The sequence below is a fragment of the Mustela nigripes genome, chromosome 6 (genome assembly GCF_022355385.1).
Source record: "Mustela nigripes isolate SB6536 chromosome 6, MUSNIG.SB6536, whole genome shotgun sequence".
Lineage (NCBI taxonomy): Eukaryota > Metazoa > Chordata > Mammalia > Carnivora > Mustelidae > Mustela > Mustela nigripes.
In genome coordinates this window covers 17,385,150-17,405,582 of record NC_081562.1, presented here as the reverse complement: position 1 = coordinate 17,405,582, position 20,433 = coordinate 17,385,150, and the positions used below count along the sequence as shown (strand labels likewise).

At 39.3% G+C, this 20,433-nt stretch overlaps 1 protein-coding gene across 1 annotated transcript in view; it reads left to right on the top strand.

Moving 5' to 3' along the window:
• LOC132019310 (thioredoxin reductase 1, cytoplasmic-like) overlaps positions 1-20,433 on the top strand; it is a 42,943-nt gene that overhangs the window by 21,413 nt on the left and 1,097 nt on the right. The window contains exons 2-3 of the mRNA XM_059402220.1: positions 10,769-10,941; positions 17,008-17,068. Coding sequence (XP_059258203.1) covers positions 10,769-10,941; positions 17,008-17,068 — 234 coding nt within the window. The remainder of the gene's footprint in view (positions 1-10,768; positions 10,942-17,007; positions 17,069-20,433) is intronic.

Sequence of the window (20,433 nt, the reverse complement as noted above, 5' to 3'; positions counted from 1 at the left end):
AATATATTATATATATATTATATATTATATAATATATAATTATATATATATTATATGTATATTGTATATACATATATATAATATATAATGAGCTAATGGCATTTATCCTAGGGGTACAAGGCTGATATACATATATATATATGTATATATATAATATATATATATATAATATATTGCTAGACTTAATTTGCCATTATTTTGTTGAATAATTTTATATCTTTGTTTATGAGGGATATTGGTCAATATTTTTCTTAACTTGTAATATCCTTATCTAATTTGGGTATCAGGGTAATACTGGCCTCATAAAATGAGTCGGAAAATAATTCTTCCTCTTGTATTTTCTGGACAAGATTGTTTAGATTAGTAGAGTGTCTTTTATTAATTTTTTTGTCCTCCTGGTATGCTTTGATGTGTGTGTATGTGTGTGTGTGTGTGTATACATGTGAAAATGTTGCTGAATCAGAGGGAATACTAAATATATCTGCTTTCTGTAGTTTTCTCTAAAGCTCTGGGGTTAGAAAAAAATCTGCTTAAATAGAATACAACCTTATCTCTTGTTTCTAAACCTTTTTGAGGGAATTGGAAAGATTGAGACAGTTTTTTTCAAAACCCTAGTGTTGGTCACATTGACTGGACATTTTTAAATACTATGATTACGTCATTCATTGTCTGTTTTAACACTCATTAGGTAACAAAGAATATGAAAAATGCAAAATATTTTCTGTATAAATGTTTGAAGCATGTTTATTGGAATTATGAGAATTAATGTGGAATTAATGTAGAATTAAGCTACTAGTGTAGCTGAGAGCTTTTTAGCTAGCTCTTACGTGGAATTTAGTAGGAGTGTGTGTGTGTGTGTGTGTGCGTGCACGTGCGCGCACATGTGCGTGCACATACATGCATGTGAGGGATCGGTTGTGTCATTCTCCGCAGATTCTTCTTATATTTTAATGGCTGTAATTCATATTTCCTAGTGGGTATGTTATACAATCAAAGGTAGCATCTACATTTTCTTCCATGTAGATGCTTTATGTTCACAAAGGGTGTATTTGCCCAAGTTTTGTGTGTATCTAGACCATCTCGTATCACAGCTGAAGAAATTGAAATCCAGAAGGCATTATTAAATCAAAGATATTATCTCTCAAGTCAATGAAGATCATTTTTTAAAAGAACATATTAAGGAAGACTTCTCAGTTTTATTCTTTCATACAACATGTTTTATGTTTTTACACTTCTGATTTTTAAAAATTTTACAGTATTTCCTTTAAAATGATTTTCTTACTAATAGCATCCATATGAAATTTAACAACTAGGTAAAAGGAAGTTGGATTTTCTTCTTCTTCTATTTGGTCCTTCAGAGGGCCTGCCAAGGTCCCTGTAGTAGATCCTAACTCTGACAGAATAATCTCAGGGCTGAGTGATCTAGTAAGTAAGACTCATCTCACTCCTGTCCCACAGGAAGAGTCAGTTTCCAGTGACAACACACTTGAGCTTCTGGCATATTTTCTCCCACCATAAATCATTCCAGAATCTAGTCCTTTAGGGAAGAGATATTTCCTTTCAAATGTGTATTCTCAGGCTCATATAGCTATGGGATCTTGGACATGGCCTATAATCACATTAGCGTACAACTGTGGGGTAAGGCAAGTGGGAAATTCTTAGTAAGTAGGACCCTCAACACAACCCAGGTTTAATTTGAACCTTCCAGTGAGACTCCTCTGAAGGAGATAAAGAAGAAGAGCTATCATCAGGATGTTGTAGGCCTGTTTGCAGTAGCTTGCCTAGAATATAGTAAGTACTTCACATGACAAGTTCTTTGTGAGAACTAAAAATCCCTCTGAGGCTTAAAAAAGCATCCTAGGGTTTTGCTTTAATTTGACAAATAAATAGCACTAAAAACTAAGATGTATTTATCATATTCATATGATATATATGGATATATCATATATGTATGATATTTATATCATATATATGAATATATAATAGCATCAGAGAAGTCATCATCATGTCTTATTAAGGAGTCTTTAGTCTTCCTTATGTTCTCATGTTTTATTTTTCTAGCATGTCTCATACCCTGTAGACTTTAAAAAGCACACATAATTTTCTTGCCTTCTCACTTTATAGATCATGTCATGCTTCCCCATTAAAGCTTCCCCACTCTTAGGTTTTTTATGGAATAACTTGTTATTTCATGGAGTCTTGTTAGACCCAACTGTGATAATATTCTATGTATCTTGTGGGTTGAATAAAATACTGTTAATATTGTTAATTTGTTAAAAGAGATCTAAGAGTAGTGGTGTGTTTGCAAAACTCTTGAGCTGAATAAAAAGTTTAAGAGCTCTAGGATTTGTAGAAATCTTTGATTTCTTCTGATGTCTTACAGTCCAGATGCTTTTAACTACAGGCAACAGGGTAGAAACATGCATGTGACATCTACAAACCAGAAAGTGATGACAGCAGGCAGAGTGGAGCTCTATAAAAATTTTATCATCTCATTTGAAGGGCTCGTGTTGCTTATTAATGGCAGAAATTCAAGTTCTAACAAGTGGCAATTTTAGTCTGTGTTTAACTTTGCCATTTTGCTTTCTTTTGCTGGGTTCCTCTTTGCTTTCCCCCTTGTTTCTCTGCTCTGAAATTTATGAGCTACTTCTCTCATCTCTTGACAGCCTTGACCTGGGCTCTCAGAAATGTAAGCAGTCAATTCCAGTAGTGATCTGCTACTGGGGTTTTTTGTCCTTATAACCAGAGCATAGAAAGGCAGGCTTCTGGAACCTCAAGCAATGGGTAAGGATCCAGAAAGGAGGGGAATGTTGAATCTGTTTGTTCTTCAGTAGGATTCAAGCCCTCCTCTTCATCTTCCTCCTCCTCCTTCCCCTTTCTCCTCCTCTTCCTCTGGCTACATTTAATTTAAGTGGCATGGAATTAGAACTAGCGACAACAACAAAAGCATCTTAAAAGTTTTTTTGTTTTTTTTTTTAAAGAGAAGCCTAGATTGAAGAACCACCGCCTCTAATTAGTTTTGGAGGCTTTGGAAGAGAAGCCAAATTGTGTTCACTTCATTTAGTTTTAAGAGAAGATTCCCCCCCCCCTTTTTTTGGTCCTAGATAAAAAATTTAGCTCCTATGGAAATGATACTTTTCTTTTTTTCTTCCTTTCAAAGTTTTCAGAATATCAAGGTTAGTCATTTTCCAACTTTTGGTCTTGGTGTACCCCTTCACATTATCAAAGATGCCAACAGTGAAAAAGGCAAATATATCTTATTATTCTGAAAGTAGTATTGACCTCAGGAATTCCAGAGGTATGCCTGCCACATCTTGAGGGCCACTGGTCAAGGAGATGTTTATGTTGCCTGCACAAAGGAAATCAAGAAATCAGTTTCAGAGACTCCTTATTAGCTACAGATTGATGCACCCAAAGTGGGCTGACTTAGAACTTCCCGACTTTTCCAAACTCAAACCAGCCATATGCAGAGACATGACTGAAGGTTATAGAATGAAGATGAATGAGCCAGACTTTCCCCACAAATCTGAACAGGAATATACTGTTGTGGGCTCTGTAGAAGAGCTTTGAAGTCTTTTAGTCCAGCAATTCCCTCAGTAAACAGAAAGGTTGAGAGACTAATAGAATGAATAGCCCTATTCTTGCCTTAAGATTCGCATTTTGCTACATTTGTTTTATTTTTCTTCCTTACATCCTCTTTTCTCTCCCAATCAATCTCCCTGTCTCTCTCTCTCTCTCTCTCTCTACACACACACACACACACACACACACACACTTTATCCTGAATCATTTGAAATAAATTATAGACATCATGACTTTCAGCCCTAAGAATTTCGGTACGTGTCTCCTAACAACAAATACTTTTCCACATAAACCAGGTGGACTGGATACAATAATTCCATCCTCTGTAAGTTCATATGAAAGTTTACTCAGTTGTGGGGTACCGGCTGACTCAGTCCATGGAGCATGCATGTGACTCTTGATCTTGGGGATGTGAGTTGGAGGCTTTAGTTAAGGATCATATAATTCGTGGCCAATTATTATGTCTTCCAAAAAAGTTGTTTAGGTTTGAGAAATACAAGAAAGGAAAAGTCATGCATAATTCTATCATGCCCATGTAACTTCTGTGACCATATTGCATATCCCTTTTCAGGATTCCTGTATATGAAGTTTCACATAATTATAAAACTGTGGTACAGAGGATTTGGTATTCTGTTTCCTTGCATATAACATGCTAAACCATTTCCATACTGTTTTGAATCTTGCACAGAATAGAACCATTAGAATTATTGAAGAACAAGAAAGCTACTATAATTTAACCATTCTCCCAATGTTGGACATGTGTTGTTTTCCAATTTTTTACCATAATCGATGATGCTGTGTTGGTAATATGTAGATAAAAAGAGTGGATTGAGGGCGCCTGGGTGGCTCTGTCGGTTAAGCTTCTGCCTTTGGCTCAGGTCATGATGTCAGGGTCCTGGAATGGAGTCCCTCATCAGGCTCCCTGCTCAGTGGAGAGTCTGCTTCTCCCTTTGCCCCTCCTCACTTGTGTTCTCTCTCTCTCTCTCGCCCCCCCCCCCAAATAAATAAAAAAAAACTAAAAAAAAAAAAAAAAAAAGTAGATTGAGGATGGGAATAGAAAGGGGTAAAGGAGCCTGGAGAGTAGGAATACAATCTGTTTTCAATTTAGCCTTTGGAAAGAGAAAGGCAGCAGAGACAAGATATAACTTTGTCCCTGTCCTAGGAAGGTGATACGCCTATTCAGGAGGCAGGGAGTGGAGAATGTCGATAAGGTCCCTGGCCTATTTTGTTCTGTTGAATTTCACAGGAAGTTAACATGATTATTTCTAAAGATATAGAACTCATATTGAAAAGAGATTTGGGGATTTTCCCATTAACTAGATGATGCTAATTATATTAATACAAATTACTAGATGCTTTTCCTATGAGAAGATGACAAGGTGAGGGTCATTTTTATAAATATACTGTTTTCTTTGTTTAATTTTTTGTTTTTAAGATAAATTCATATAATAATCCTTGGATAAGGGGCACCTGAGTGGCTCAGTGGGTTAAAGCCTCTGCCTTCGGCTCAGGCCATGATCTCAGGGTTCTGGGATCGAGCCCCGCGTCGGGCTCTCTGCTCGGCAGGGAGCCTGCTTCTTCCCTTCTCTCTCTGCCTGCCTCTCTGCCTACTTGTGATCTCTGTCTGTCAAATAAATAAATAAAATCTTAAAAATAAATAAATAAATAAATAAATAATAATCCTTGGTTAAAAGGTATGGCTATTTCAGTGGTTTTTGATCCACACTGTCAAATTGTTTTCAAGAAGAATAGTAATAGCTTTTATACCCCCTTATGCTCATGGACTGGCTTCAGTGTCCATTTACCAGCACTGGGAGTTTCCATTTATATTATAACAGAAATGATACATCATTGCTTTAATTGGCATTTCTGATTTTGAAATAAAAGTAAAATAGACATTTTATTCTAGTTTTGCTCTTTTCTTCCTAATGAATTGGTTGTTCCTATTCTTTTTTTTTTTTTTTTTAAAGATTTTATTTATTTATTTGACAGAGGGAGATCACAAGTAGGCAGAGAGGCAGGCAGAGAGAGAGAGAGGAGGAAGCAGGCTCCCTGCTGAGCAGAGATCCCGATGCGGGACTCGATCCCAGGACCCTGAGATCATGACCTGAGCCGAAGGCAGCGGCTTAACCCACTGAGCCACCCAGGCGCCCGGTTGTTCCTATTCTTTATTCACTTTATCATCTGTGTCTTGCTGTTTCTTTACCAATTTTCTTGAGTTCTTTTTGTTCTTTAGTTCTTTTTTTTAAATGTAGGTATTTTTTCTTAAAGATTTTGTTTATTTATTTGATAGAGAGAGACACAGTGAAAGAGGGAACACAAGCAGGGAAAGTGGGAGAGGGAGAAGCAGGCTTCCCACTGAGCAGGGAGCCCGATGTGGGGCTTGATCCCAGGACCCTGGAATCATGACCTGAGCCGAAGGTAGACGCTTAACAACTGAGCCACCCAGGCACCCCATATGTAGGTATTTTCTTTAGGCTGTTCTTTTGCCTTAAAAAATATTATTATTATTACTACTATTATTTTGCAATATAATTTGTTGCTCTTTTCCTTTGTATTTATTTCTAAGTTTAGGAAGTTATCACCTCATTAGAGATCTGGTAACAAGTCCATTTCACATGCTTTATTATATAGTAAGAGATTAGTGAAAATATTTTTTTCCAAATTTGCAAGCCATCATTACTATGCTACTTTAATTTTTTAGTGGGGGCATGGGATGGAGGGGGAGGAAGAGAGAGAATCCCATGTAGGCTTCATGTCCAGTGCAGAGCCTGACACAGGGCTCGATCTCATGACCCTGAGATCATGACCTGAGCATAAATCAAGAGTAGGATGCTTAATCAGCTGAGCTACCCAGATGATCCATTACCATACTATTTTTAAAAATATGGGTTTTTTTTTCCTTTATTGCTTTGTGTGATGTCTTTTTATCATAAATTCTTTTATATTTGTCTATTTTGGGGCTCTCTAGTATCTTCCATTGACTTACATAATTTTTATGAGTGTTAAGTATGGAGTACTTTTCTTATTAACTTTTGGTATGAGTTTTTACAAGGGGACAGTAGGTATTTCATTGACCCAAACATTAGGAACTGATCTTAGGCATAAGAGTTGGGGCAAAATAAAGAAACTCATAATTAGAACTTTATCTGAGTTTTTCCAACCACATGGTTATGTGCTGTTCTTGCCACATTTCCTTAATACATTTCTTTGGATGCTGATTCAAATTTTATTTCAAAATGAGGGGAAACGTTTAAAAATAAAATTTGCCATTTTGTTAGAGGCAGAGTTTAAGGAGAAGTTCTAATGATTTTGATTAGTGGGGCAATCTTTTATATATGTATTCATTTGTTTATTTTTCATTTATTTTGGGTGAAGAGTCTTTCCCCAGTAATACTGCTGCTCTTTTTGATAACAGAAGATACCCCTTTCCCTGTAATGGCCTTGATTTCTGTGCTCCGTGTGCTGGCAGCTATCTGAGCTTAATAGGTGGGTGATGACCTTAGCAGAGATGTTATGTAAGGAATTGTCACCTTCCTTTAGAGTCAGTCATCCCATGAAGTCAGAGGAGTCAGTAAGACATAATGGAATCAAGAGGCTTGTGTGGCAGCCCTGACTCTGACACCAATTAATTACCTGTCTGGAGCTCAGTTTCCTCATTAGTTGAATGAATATGTTGGCCTACCGACCCCCAGTTTCTTTCCCTCGCTGCAATTCTGCGATTCTCTTTCCATGCACTGTTACCACGAAGAATCCTCATTTCCATGTTGTCTTCTAAAATAAGCAACATGGAAAAGGGAATATGAAAACCAGAGTTTAATTTAAAAACTTCGAAGTGTCATTGGTGAGGCTGGAAGGTATTGGTGAAGCTTTTGGATAGCTGGTATGAAAGGTCTGGTATGGTCTGGAACATTCTGCAGCAAATACCAAGCCCCATTGCTCTTTTGGGATCCTATAATTAATTGGCATAGATTTTAGTTTTTCTTTTTTTTTTTTTAAAGATTTTATTTATTTATTTGACAGAGAAATTACAAGTAGATGGAGAGGCAGGCAGAGAGAGAGAGAGGGAAGCAGGCTCCCTGCGGAGCAGAGAGCCCGATGCGGGACTCGATCCCAGGACCCTGAGATCACGACCTGAGCCGAAGGCAGTGGCTTAACCCACTGAGCCACCCAGGCGCCCCGATTTTAGTTTTTCTTTAAGATGTACCCATTCTTCATATTAGATATGGGCATTTCTTTTTTTTTTTTTTTAAGATTTTATTTATTTATTTGACAGAGAGAGATCACAAGTAGATGGAGAAGCAGGCAGAGAGAGAGAGAGAGAGAGAGAGAGAGAGGGAAGCAGGCTCGCTGCTGAGCAGAGAGCTTGATGCGGGACTCCATCCCAGGACCCTGAGATCATGACCGAGCCGAAGGCAGTGGCTTAACCCACTGAGCCACCCAGGCGCCCTGATATGGGCATTTCTATATCTCTTTTTACTTTACCTATATTTCAGGTATTGGTAATATTTGAATGTTTAGCATATGAAAAAGTGGTCACTTACTTTTTGACCCTGCCTTGACCATGTATAGTAGGGGTTAGTTTTAAAAAATTTATAATTAACTAGCTTAAAAATACTTTCTATAGGGCCACCTGGGTGGCTCAGTTGGTTAAGCCACTGCTTTCAGCTCAGGTCATGATTCCAGTGTTCTGGGATGAGCCCCCCATCAGGCTCCCTGCCCAGCAAGAAGCCTGATTCTCCCTCCCTCTCTGCCTGCTGCTCCGCATGCTTGTGCTGCCATTCTCTCTACGTCAAAATAAATTCAAAAAATTAATTTAAAAAAAGAACTTTTACAATTTAGCAGTAAAAAGACAAATAGCGAATTAAAAATGGGAAGAGGATCTGAACAGACATTTCTCCAAAGAAGATATATATACAAATAATCAATAAGCACATGAGAAGTTGCTCAGCATTATTGGCCATTAGAGGAACACGCATCAAACTACAGTGAGACACTACTTCATATCCACTAGGAGACTAGAATCAAAAAGCAGATCATAAGTGTTGGCAAGGATGTGGAGAAATGGGGGCCCTCATACACTGCTGGTAGGAATGGAGAATGGTGTTGATGCTTTGGAAACAGATTATTCCTCAGAAGATATAGCATTTTCCGATTCTACTCCTAGGTATTCACTCAAAAGCATTAAAAACAGGTATTTAATACACAAACCTGGGACGCCTGGGTGGCTCAGGTGGTTAAGCAGCTGCCTTTGGCTCAGGTCATGATCCCAGCGTCCTGGGATCGAGTCCCGAATCAGGCTCCTTGCTCCACAGGGAGCCTGCTTCTCCCTCTTGACTCTGCCTTCCACTCTGTCTGCCTGTGCTCGCTCTTGCTCTCTCTCTGACAAATAAATAAATAAAAATAAATAAAATAAAATAAAAATAAAACGCAAACCTGTGCACAAATGTTCCTAGCAGCTCTGTTCACAAAAGCCAAAAAGTGGAAACAGCCCAAATAGGAAACAACCCAAAGGTCTATCAACTGATGAACACATTTAAAAATGTGTTATATTCATACAATGGATTATTTTCTGGCAATAAAAAAGACATGAAGCACTGATACATGCTATAGCACAGATTAACCTTAAAAAATGTAATGCTAAGTGAAAGAACTGAGTTACAGAAGACTGCATATTGTATGACTCCATAAATAAAGGGAGTGGTTGCCTAGATATAGGGAAGGGGGAAGGGCCGGCTGGGGGAAAATGGGAGCCAACTTCTAATGGCTGACGGGCTTCTTTTTGGGGTGATGAAAATGTAAATTTGATAGTGGTGATGGTTGCACAACTCTGACTAAAAACCATTGAATTGTATACTCTCCATTTCCATTTTAAAAAGGAAAAGATTTTATTTATTTATTTCTTTGAGAGAGAGAGAGCACAAGCGGGAGAGTGGCGGGGGCCACGAGAGAAGCAGGCTCCCCATAGAGCAGGGAGTCTGACACAGGGCTTGATCCCAGGACCCTGGGCTCATGACCCGAGCCAAAGGCAGATAGATTCTTAACCGACTGAGCCACCTTGGTGCCCCTCCACTGGTGAATTTTATGGCATATGAATTATAAGTTGTAAAGCTGTTTTTAAAAAATATATATATGGGTTCTAGAGAATTAGAATGTACATTTGAACCCAGTTCCATCACTTACTGTAAGCTGTGCAACCTTGGAGAAGTTGCTTCACCTCTCGGAGTCTGTTTCCTTATTTGCAAAATAGGGATGATGGTAGCAGTGTTTGTATAATGATATCCTTGTAAAGATTAAATGAGATGATGCATACAAATATTAACTCCCGTCTAGTTCTGAGTAAACATTAATATCAACTATGCAGATGATGAGGAGGTTGAGGAAGAATGGGTAGGTCTTAGACAAGCAGAAAAAAAGAGGAAATAACTTGTGGAGCAGGTAATAAGGGTAGGATTGAGCTGGCTTTGTTTGTGGCCCTGGAGAAGATAGCTAGTTTAAAATATTTACAAGCCAGAGGTAGCAATCTCTGTGGTTTTGGCTGGTGATGATGCCCAGGACAATAGTGATGTCATGTGGGGTAACATACCACTGAGGTGGGTCACGTTTGTTATGCTGCCAGATTCGGCTGCAGAAAAATCTTGGAGAGGAAAGCAGAATCTGAAGAAAGTTGTTTTTTAAAATTTTGCTGTGCCTGTGGCCCAAAGAGCCTGTGTCTGCTTGTCCAGAAGTTCACTGGAGAAAAAGGAGTAAGCCTTGGCTTGAGTTGCCCAATCCTGTATCTCTGGGCAGGGTTGTGTGAGAAGCAGGGGCAGTCTCTGACCTCTGGCCCCTCTGCATTTAAGCCATGGGTAGGGTGGGGTGGAGGAATGTGTGGCTCTTGGTGGCAGAACCTGTAACTTAGTCTCTTACCTCAGGGAGGTTCAGGCTTCTGCTGTCATTTTCAGGGGCCCTGAGAACTGACCTTGAATAAAGCAAAAACAAATTGGAGATGCCCAGAGTGTTGCCAGGAGTCTGCAGTCAGATGACAGAACTTCATCTGTAATCCATTTTCGAGTCCTTCCTCAGACTTCTTATTTTGGTGGTTGGGGCTAAAATTGTAAGGCTCGCCGAGTGAATCTAATATTAGGGAATGCGTCATCATGTTTTCCTTTCTGATAATTACCGTCTTTGCTTCCATTACTTCTAGCTAAGGATCATCTCCCTAGTCAACCCTTGCCAGCAAACCCAGCCACTGGTGTGAGTGGCCCCTCAGGATCCAGCGGCCCAGGCGTCTCGGACCCCAGAGCCCGGCTTAGGGCCTATATAGACAGCCACCCTGTAGTCATCTTCAGCAAGTCCACGTGCAAGCGCTGTGCTGAGGTAAGGCTTCAGCCTCCAGGAGCGGGGACACATTGTTGGCTTCCAGAAAGTCAAGACTTCTGAGCTCTGCTATAAGCAGTTGGATTTCACCTGAGGAAGGGGTTTGTGTGGGTGTAAATTGCTTCAGAGTCTTTAGAGAGTGATGCTTTGAGAACAAAATGTTGCTTGAGTAATCTTCTCCTGAGCTTTTATAAAACACTAGATGTTTTCTCAAGTTCAGGCAGATTAGGGGTGGGCGAGCTCCCAAAGCAGTTGATTGGCTGCTCTTTTAGGCACTTCTATAGAGAGTATTTTCTGAGCAGCTGTTACTTAAGGTACTCCTAAATTTTGATAGGTACCTCTTCATGCTCATTATGGGAAAAATGACTTCCCAAAGAAAAAACTGTGCTTTCCACTTGGTTCTTAGTCTTAGATTTTCTGAGAGGAAAGGTCAGTGATCACAGCTATGGAAAGGGGTGGTTTAGTCCACCCGATTTCACCACAGAATGATGTGGAGAATTGAAAGACAAACCTGATCAGGTGCTGTATGGGAAGGTTGAGGATGTTTGAATGTCACTGAAGCTTAGCTTTAAATTTTACTCAGGATAGCTCTAGGACTAGACATGTGGATTCTTAAGTCAACATAACTGGCCTTCAGTCAGGGTTCACCTATGTAGGGTAATTTATTAAGTTCAATTTTCTCTCAGTTTCTTGACTGATTTTGCAGCTCTCAGAGAGATTGACCTTAGAAGACTTTTATTCTGGAAGGGTTACGCAGAAACATGCTTCTTAGACTCTGTGTGTGTGGATGTGTGTGTATGTTCCCTTGTTCTTTTTAAGATTTTTTTAAAAAATGTTTTTATTTGACAGAGAGAGAGAGATCACAAGTAGGCAGAGAGGCAGGCAGAGAGATAGGGGGAAGCAGGGTCGACCACGACCCAAGCCAAAGGCAGATGCTCAACCCTCTGAGCCACCCAGGCGCCCCTCCCTTATTCTAAATAAGGAAAATGGGAAGGTGGGTAAGCAGTGGAAACACTGAAAGTAGGCAGAAATTTTCATCTTTGTTTCTCACCCAACATATAGTCTGCTTCATCCCTGTCCAAGCCATCATGGAGCCTTTTGTTCAGGACATTATGTTGGGAACAGGGTTGCTAAGAGGTAGGAGACACCAGTCCCATCCCCAGGAGGTTTAGTCAAACTGAGAAGGCAGACCTTTGGCTTAAAAAGAAAAATGATCGGGGCGCCTGGGTGGCTCAGTGGGTTAAAGCCTCTGCCTTCAGCTCAGGTCATGATCCCAGGGTCCTTGGATCGAGTCCTGCATTGGGCTGTCTGCTCCTCGGAGAGCCTGCTTCCTCCTCTCTCTCTCTGCCTGCCTCTCTGCCTACTTGTGATCTCTGTCTGTCAAATGAATGAATGCAATATTTAAAAAAAAAAAAATGATCAGGAGCACCTGGTGGCTCAGTCAGTTCATGGTTCAGGTCATGATCTCTGGGTCCTGGGATAGAGCCCCAAGTTGGGCTCTGCCCTCAGTGGGGAGTCTGTTTCTCCCTCTCTCTCTGCCTCACTCCCTGCCTGTGTTCTGTCTCTCTCACATAAATAAATCTTTTTTAAAAAAAGAAAAATGATCTAAGGTAACCCATGCTAAATTCTAAGTAATTAGCATCAGCAGTAAACATTAGAGAATTTGGAAGAGGGTTGGGTATTAGAAATCCACTGCAGGGGTGCCTGGGTGGCTCAGTCGTTAAACGTCTGCCTTCCGCTCATGTTATGATCCCAGGGTCCTGGATCAAGCCCCACATCAGGCTCCTTGCTCAGCAGGGAGTCTGCTTCCTCCTCTGCCTGCTGCTCCCCTCCTTGTGCTTTCTCTCTCTTGCTGTCTCTCTCTCTGTCAAATCAATCAATCAATCTTAAAAAAAAAAAAAAAGAAAGAAAAAAAAGAAAAAGAAAAACACTGTATAATTCCTGGCCTCTGGGAGCTTCATTATATAGCCCTAGTGGTCTTTTAAGGCTCTTCTCCCTCATTTGTGTAATCTGTAAAATGAAGGGCTTGGACTAGTTGACCATTGAGATTCCTTTTAGTTCTGAAATCATGGAGTTGTCTAGTCATTTCTGTTTCCAAATAATGGTGAGGAGCCTGAACTCGAAGTCAGAGTTTCGACCTTGTCATGTGAACTTGGTTAAGTTTTTTACCAGTTGTGTCTCAGTTTTACCTGTTGTGTCTCATTTTACCTGTTGTGTCTCAGTTTTCTCATAAAATGTGGGTAATAATACACATATCTTGTAAGTTTGTCATGACGATCACATTAGCTAATATTTATAGAAGCCACAGAACATGCCTGGCACATAGTCAATGCTCCCTAATGGTTTTTTTTTTTTTTTTAATGAAAGAACTCCCTGCCCTTCCTGTTTCCCTATCAGGACTTCACGCGTTGGATGGTGATCTTCCTCCATCAGTACTGAGCCTCAGTCGAGTGGAAATCAACAGATATCTCACTCTAGTCCCAGTATAGTTATTCCTATTAAAAAGTGGCTGTTTCCTTTCCTTCCTTCTTTCTTTCTTTCTTTCTTTCTTTCTTTCTTTCTTTCTTTCTTTCCTTCTTTCTTTCTTTCTTTTTCTAAACTAACCTCTCCCTTCGAAACTCTGTGGACATGGTGGTGTAATGGAGAGAACATTCGCAGCTGCAAGGGCTCAGATCTTTTCTGTAAATCCGTTTTCTTTTTTTTTTTTTTTTAAGATTTTATTTATTTGACAGAGATCGCAAGTAGGCAGAGAGGCAGGCAGAGAGAGAGGAGGAAGCAGGCTCCCCTACAGAGCAGAGAGCCCGATGCGGGGCTCGATCCCAGGACACTGGGATCACGACCTGAGCCGAAGGCAGAGGCTTCAACCCACTGAGCCACCCAGGCGCCCTGTAAATCCGTTTTCTCAACAATAAGTTTGACAATGCTGCCTTTTCTGCTATACTTGGTAATACACAGCTTGAGGACCAAAGAATTTCAGGTCTTTGTGAAAGCACGTGGAAGCCTCCAGTGTAGGCTTATGTTAGGAGCCACCATTGAGAGCCTACTATATGCCAGGTGGTGTTTGGCCAATCTCCTCATTTTTTAAAAAAATATTTATTTATTTTTATTAATTTTTAATTAATTAAATTAATTTTAATTTTAATTTAATAAATAAATTTTTATTTATTTGAGAGAGAGAGGGAGATTGCGTGCACATGTGTGTGAGTGTGTGTGTGTGTGTGTTGGGCTGGCGGGGAGAGGCAGCAGGACCGGGAAAGAGAGAATCTCAAGCAGACTGCGAGCGGATGTCTCCTTGACATTCAGATCTCCGAATGGAGCCTGACACGGGACTCCATCTCCTGACCCTGAGATCATGACCTGAGCTGAAATCAAGAGTAGGACTCTTAACCAGCTGAGCTACCCAGGTGCTCCAACATTGCTAAAGAATTGGAAAACTGCAGTTTTGACTCTGCTCTAGGCCTGCAGTGAAGGACAGGGCCAGCGTGGTTAAGATTGCTAGTGGTGACCGGCAGTTTCAGTGCTTGCTTTCTGCGGTCTCCCATCTCTTTGACTTGTAGTCGCTCTTATTTCTACTATCTTCTCCCTGAATTCAACTAACTTCTTCATTTCCTGACTCTCCTCCCTGACTCTAAAAAGGCAAAGCATTTTTTTTCCCCCTCAATTAAGTATACTCTAGGAATGATGAACATTTCCTGTAAAATTTGTGGTAGGTATTTGCATATCTGTTGTATTAAAATGTATATTAATTCTGGAAACTTTATTTAATGTCATTATCTGAGTAATTCCTGGGTGTGCCGGGTCTTTTGGACAAATATACCCTGGTTTTACCTTGACAAATACCAGTTCTTAAGCTTTGCTGAATAGGTAATATATAAGCTGTTTTCAGATTTGTGCCAATTAATATGGAAATTAACTTTCAATGTCTTTGGCTGTGAAGGATGGTGAAGTGTCTCTTCTGGTAAAAATAGTGATTTTCTTCTGTGAGGGTACAACTTACAGACTTGACTATTCATGGTTTTTTATTTTATTTTAATTTTTAATTTTATTATTTTTAAAAACTACCTTGAAGTAGCATTTCCCCAGGTTACTTCCTTCAGTTTTGATCTTATCTTTTAACAGCTGTGATGTGAGTAAATCAGGATGGAGAAACTTCATTTTTATATCTGTACTTGGCCTGATGAATTTATATTTCTCTCTGGGATGAGTAATATAATTTGCATTGATTCAAGCTGGGAAATGCCCACAAAGAAATGAGTTTCTACGCAAGTTAGTTTCCTGTTTGTTGCATAACACATTACAGAGTGTGATTTGCTGCATCCTGCTGTGAAGACTGGGTTTTTAAAATGCAAAGACAACTTTCTGCCTTTTCAGAAAATGCGATTATTTGTTTCTTACAGGTATTTGAATGGGAAGTTAGAAGTAGGAAGTTAGAATTAGCAGATGACGTCTCATATAGCTTATGGGTTGCCTGACACCCAGATCCACTGCCCTTTCCCCATAGTGTGTGTATGTTACAGGCAACGTTGACCATCCTCTGTTTTTATCAATTAGAATATTCTGGAAACCGGTGCTAATGAAATTCAATACAGATCTTTAATCTTGTACTGTGGAGCAGTATGAAAGTTTCATCAGAGCTAAAATTACCTACCAAAGAGTTTCTTGAAGTGGGGTCACGTGTATTCTAGAATCTAGAGCTGATATTTTCTATATTTCCCATATTGTCAAATTTTGATACTTTTAGGAGCTGTTTTTAGGATTACTCTCTGGGAAACTTGTTTTTTGTAACAAACTGCAAATGGTTTATTTCTAAAATTAAGTGGCTGAGGAAGCCTTAAGACTCCATGATTTTATATGTGTTTGAACTTTTTTTATTTTTAGTCTTAGGAAATGAGCATTGGAAGATGAGTTGACTTTTGTCCAGATGGTCTCCCAGCTGTAGCTTTCCCTGCCCTTTCCTTAAAGTCCTCCTTACTCACCGCATCACTCTTCAAAAGGATTCTTATCTTTTTAACTGTATGTTGCCGGGGAGCTAAATTCCAACCAGGGCACAGATATTGCTCAGTGAATATAAGAGGAGGGCCACCAGAGCGGTGTGAATGAATCTACTTTCCCATTTTTATCAAAATCTTGTCTTTGGCCCTATACAATTGATAGAAATCTTTTAACCTACCGTTTTAATAGTTAAATTAGAATGGGAAAAGAACACATTCTCCGATTGTTAATTTTTGTGAACTCCAGGCCATAGTTCTGAACTTTTTCCTTTTATTGTAGAAGCTGAAGGAAATGTGGGTCTTAGCTGTCCTAAGGCATTAATGACAGGCTATTGTGTCTTACATATAAATGTCATTTTAAAGTTTTTTTTAAATCAGTAATTTATGTGTTATTTAGTGGTGCAAATTTGGCAAAAGTAACTCTTATCCTTTCAGTAAAAAATTTTTTTACAATTTTTGTGTAATCTTGGGATGCCTGGGTGGCTCAGTTGGTTAAGCATCTGCCTTCAGCTCAAGTCATGACCCCAACATCCTGGGATTGAGTCTCACATTGGACTTCTTGCCTAGGGGAGGTGCCTGCTTCTCCCCCCGCCTGCCACTCCCCCTGCTTATGCTCTCTCTAACACATAAATGAAATCTTTAAAAAAATAAGTTGTGTGATCTTGAATGTATGACTTTTGTTGATTTGTTGGTTGAGGTTTTTTACTCAGCTAAAAAATAAATAATACTACTGTAGAATATAGTTTTTTTTCTTAGAGTTTCCACATATGTTTTGGAAATATTACATATTCCAGTGCCTTTGAAAACATGGTTAGTATTAATCCCATTTATAGTGGGGTAGACGGAGTCACTAAACATTCAAAATGTATTTTATGAAGCTATATAGGTGAATCATTGAACATAGAGTAGAACCAACAGACTTCAGATACCCATTGATTATCATTACTGTCGACAGGGAGAGTCTTGTGGGTTGTTTAAAAATGGGCTGGTAAGTTTGCAAAGGAAAAGCTGATTAAAGAGGAAAGTAAAAAGCTAGAGAGAAGGCTTAAAAAAAATTTTCCCCTTGTTTTTCCAGGTGAAGAAGTTATTTAAGTCGATGTGTGTTCCTTATTTTTTGCTCGAACTTGATCAAGCAGGTAAGATTCTGCTTAATATGTGAATTACATCTGCTGACTGTACATTTTATTTAATCTACTTTGTGGTTTTTTTTTTTTTTTTTTTTTTTGGTGAGGTTTTTATTGTTTAGTGAGCTTTTTCCTCTTTTTGACCCTGTGACTGGGCCATTCCCTGGGACTAATGATCATATGTGGCTTTAGTCTACCTCGTTTATAGCCTTGTTAGGAGCTTCCTGTTGTTGAAATTATTCTTCCTATTAGCCTTGAGTCTAGTTACAGTATTTGCTGGTTTCATAATAACTTTATTATTTTTGTAACTTTGCCACCTTTCTGGTAAGTCATACCAAATAGTATTTGAAAGTAAGAGAGAAGAGACTTGGCTAGAAAGATATGGTAATTGGGATAGAAAGCTCATTTCTAGGGTCAGGAAGAAGGAGGTAGTTGTGGGTCAGGAAACTCTTATTTGATGCTTCTAAAGGCATGTTCCTGAGCATAGAGAGTCAGGTAATAGCTGCCACCTATTGAGGGCCGGTGGGTCCTGGAGACTGTGCTGGGCTTGTATGCAAAGCCCTTAATCCTCACCAGAACTCTGCAAGGAACTTATCCCCATTTTACAGATGAGGAAATTGAGTTCCAGGAAAATCAAATCTCCTAAAGTCATGTAAGTAGTGGATCTGTAGTTTGGACCCAGGCTTGTTTAATTCCAAAGTCTGCGTTCTTCCTATAATACTGTGCTATCTCCCCTAGCATGACATCATGAACTTCCTGTTTCTCTGTCAAGGAATGTTCTTGGTCCTAACACTCCATAGTATATGGAAGGAAAGCCCAATAACTAAAATTTCACGTGGGCCCAAAAGTAGACTTTTAAAAATGTATGTTTTCCTGGGAGAGGTAAGTCAACTTGCAGCTTGGTGTGAATCAGAAAACTCGCAACAAGCTAATTAAACTAACAAGATAAAGCAAATGAACGTATCTGTTAAGGATGGGAAAATGACAGGACGTAATAATGGAAGAGTTTGGGTACTGCGGAGGTACCAGGTGCTTTGGGGTAAGAAGGCAAAGACTATGACCAAAGTGCCAAAAGTGGATGGGAGACCAGTAAAGGTGAGTGTCGTGTACTCTTGACATTTTAACTCTGGCAACACTAATCAGACCGGAAGCTCTTTCCCTTTACTGTGGAAGTGGCTGTGGATCTGCAGATCTCAGCTGAGAGCTCCCACTCACCCCTTGGTGAAGTCCTAGCTAAGAAAACCTGAAGTATGTGAGCTGGGATAGGTTTGACCCAAACCAGCTTCTGTAGCTGAAAGTGGGGAGCCTCTTGCTGAGTGAGAGAGCTGGCATCCTCTTTGTCCTCACTTGCTGCTTCTTCCCCCCCAAAAAGCTGTCTTCTGTCTCATGCTTACTTAGAGGTTGGACTCAAGGCTAATAGGAAGAGCTTGTAGGAACAGATCAGGATTTATAGAGGAAGGTAGTGGTTCTCAAAACGTCTGCACACCCCTGGGCGGGGGGCTGCAACTTTTTGGGGGTTCCTCAAACTCAAAACTGTTATCTGTTAATGTTTAAGATGTTATTTACTGTTTTGACATTTCCACAGATGGTGCGATGAGAAAGCAGTTGTGGGCAAAATTCCCAAGGCTTAATGTGAACCAAACTAGGGGTGCCAGATGGTGCTAGGTTATATTATAGTCTTCACCATCAAGCTGATAAAAAAAGAAAATGGCGATTTTACCTAAGATTATTCTGGAGGAAGAAGTAAAATCATTACCTTTATTAAGTCTCGACCCTTTGAGAGTACATCTTTTCATATTGTGTGTGATGTGGGAATTGCACATCAAGTATTTTTGTTGCATGAAGCACGATGGTTCTCTCAAGGAAAAGCACTGTACAGTTAATAGTTTGCGTTGCAAACTGAACTAGCTACTTTTCTCATGGATACCATATATACTTGGAAGAGTCAGTGACAGTCAGATTATTCAAATGATTTGGATTATTCAGACTTTGGTATCTGGCAGACATTTTCCCTCAAATGAACAAAGCAAGTCTGTCACTTCAAGAAAAACTACTGACAGTGTTCGTTGCCCATGATAAAATTTGAGCTTTCAGGTGAAAATAAGAATTTTGGAAGTTGTACCTGGCATGTGAGCTCAATAGTTTTTCAGTACTTAAAGATTTTTCTGATGAGGCTGGATATAATATTTATGAATGTAATTTTTTGATGTTGTGGATTAAAATATGTCAATGTTTGAAAGATCTGTATAACTCAGGAAATGCATATTTTCTGAATGATCAATGTATGATCTTACAAAGTTGTTCATGGGTAAAAGAGCCATTCAAAGTCGAAGATAGACCACATGTGACAGAGTATGAAAAGCTCATTGATGTGGTTTCAGATTCTACATTGCAACTTACCTTAATCAGCTATTACTTGTGGAGTTTTGGTGTAGTATCAAGGAATATCTGCAGTTATCTGAAAATATACTACTAAATATTTCTCCTTTTTCCAACTACTTGTGTTTGTGAGAATGGGTTTTTTTCATATACTTCTACTAAAACAACATATATTGCAATATATTGAATGCACAAGCAGATATGGGAATCTGTCTTCTATTGGGGCATGTGGGTGGCTCAGTGGGTTAAAGCCTCTGCCTTCAGCTCAGGTCATGATCCCAGGGTCCTGCGATAGAGTCTGGCACTGGGCTTTCTGCTCGGTGGGGAGTCTGCTTCCCTTCCTCTCTGTCTGCCTCTCTCTCTGCCTACTTGGGATCTCTGTCTGTCAAATAAATAAATAAATAAATCTTTTAAAAAAACCCCAAAACAAACAAAAAAAAAACACCAAAAAATTGCAAAAATGTAAAATAGTGCTAACCTCATTACATTTTTTTTGACTTAGAAAATATAGTTATTTTTAATTAAAGCATGTTATTTATGTTAACACATAATGGGTTTACTATTATTAATTTTAGGAGGATAAAAATATTTCTAAGATGTCTCGGTTTTAATTTTTAATGTGTATTAATATTAATAGCTATAACCCATATAAAATATTCTTTGGGGTCCTCAATAATTATTTAAGAGTGTAAAGGGGTACCGACACCAGAAGTTTGACATCTTGAGTCCCAAGGCAAGTAGGAAGTGTGAGTGTTACTCTAAGTACTTTGGGGGCAGCTGGCTGGCTCAGTGGGAAGAGTGTGCAACTCTGCATCTCAGATTGTGAGTTCAAGCCTGATGTTGGGTGTAGAGAGTGCTTAAAAAAAAAAAAACTTTTTTTTTTTTTTTAAAGATTTTATTTATTTATTTGACAGAGAGAGATTACAAGTAGGCAGAGAGGCAGGCAGAGAGAGAGAGGAGGAAGCAGGCTCCCCGCTGAGCAGAGAGCCCGATGCGGA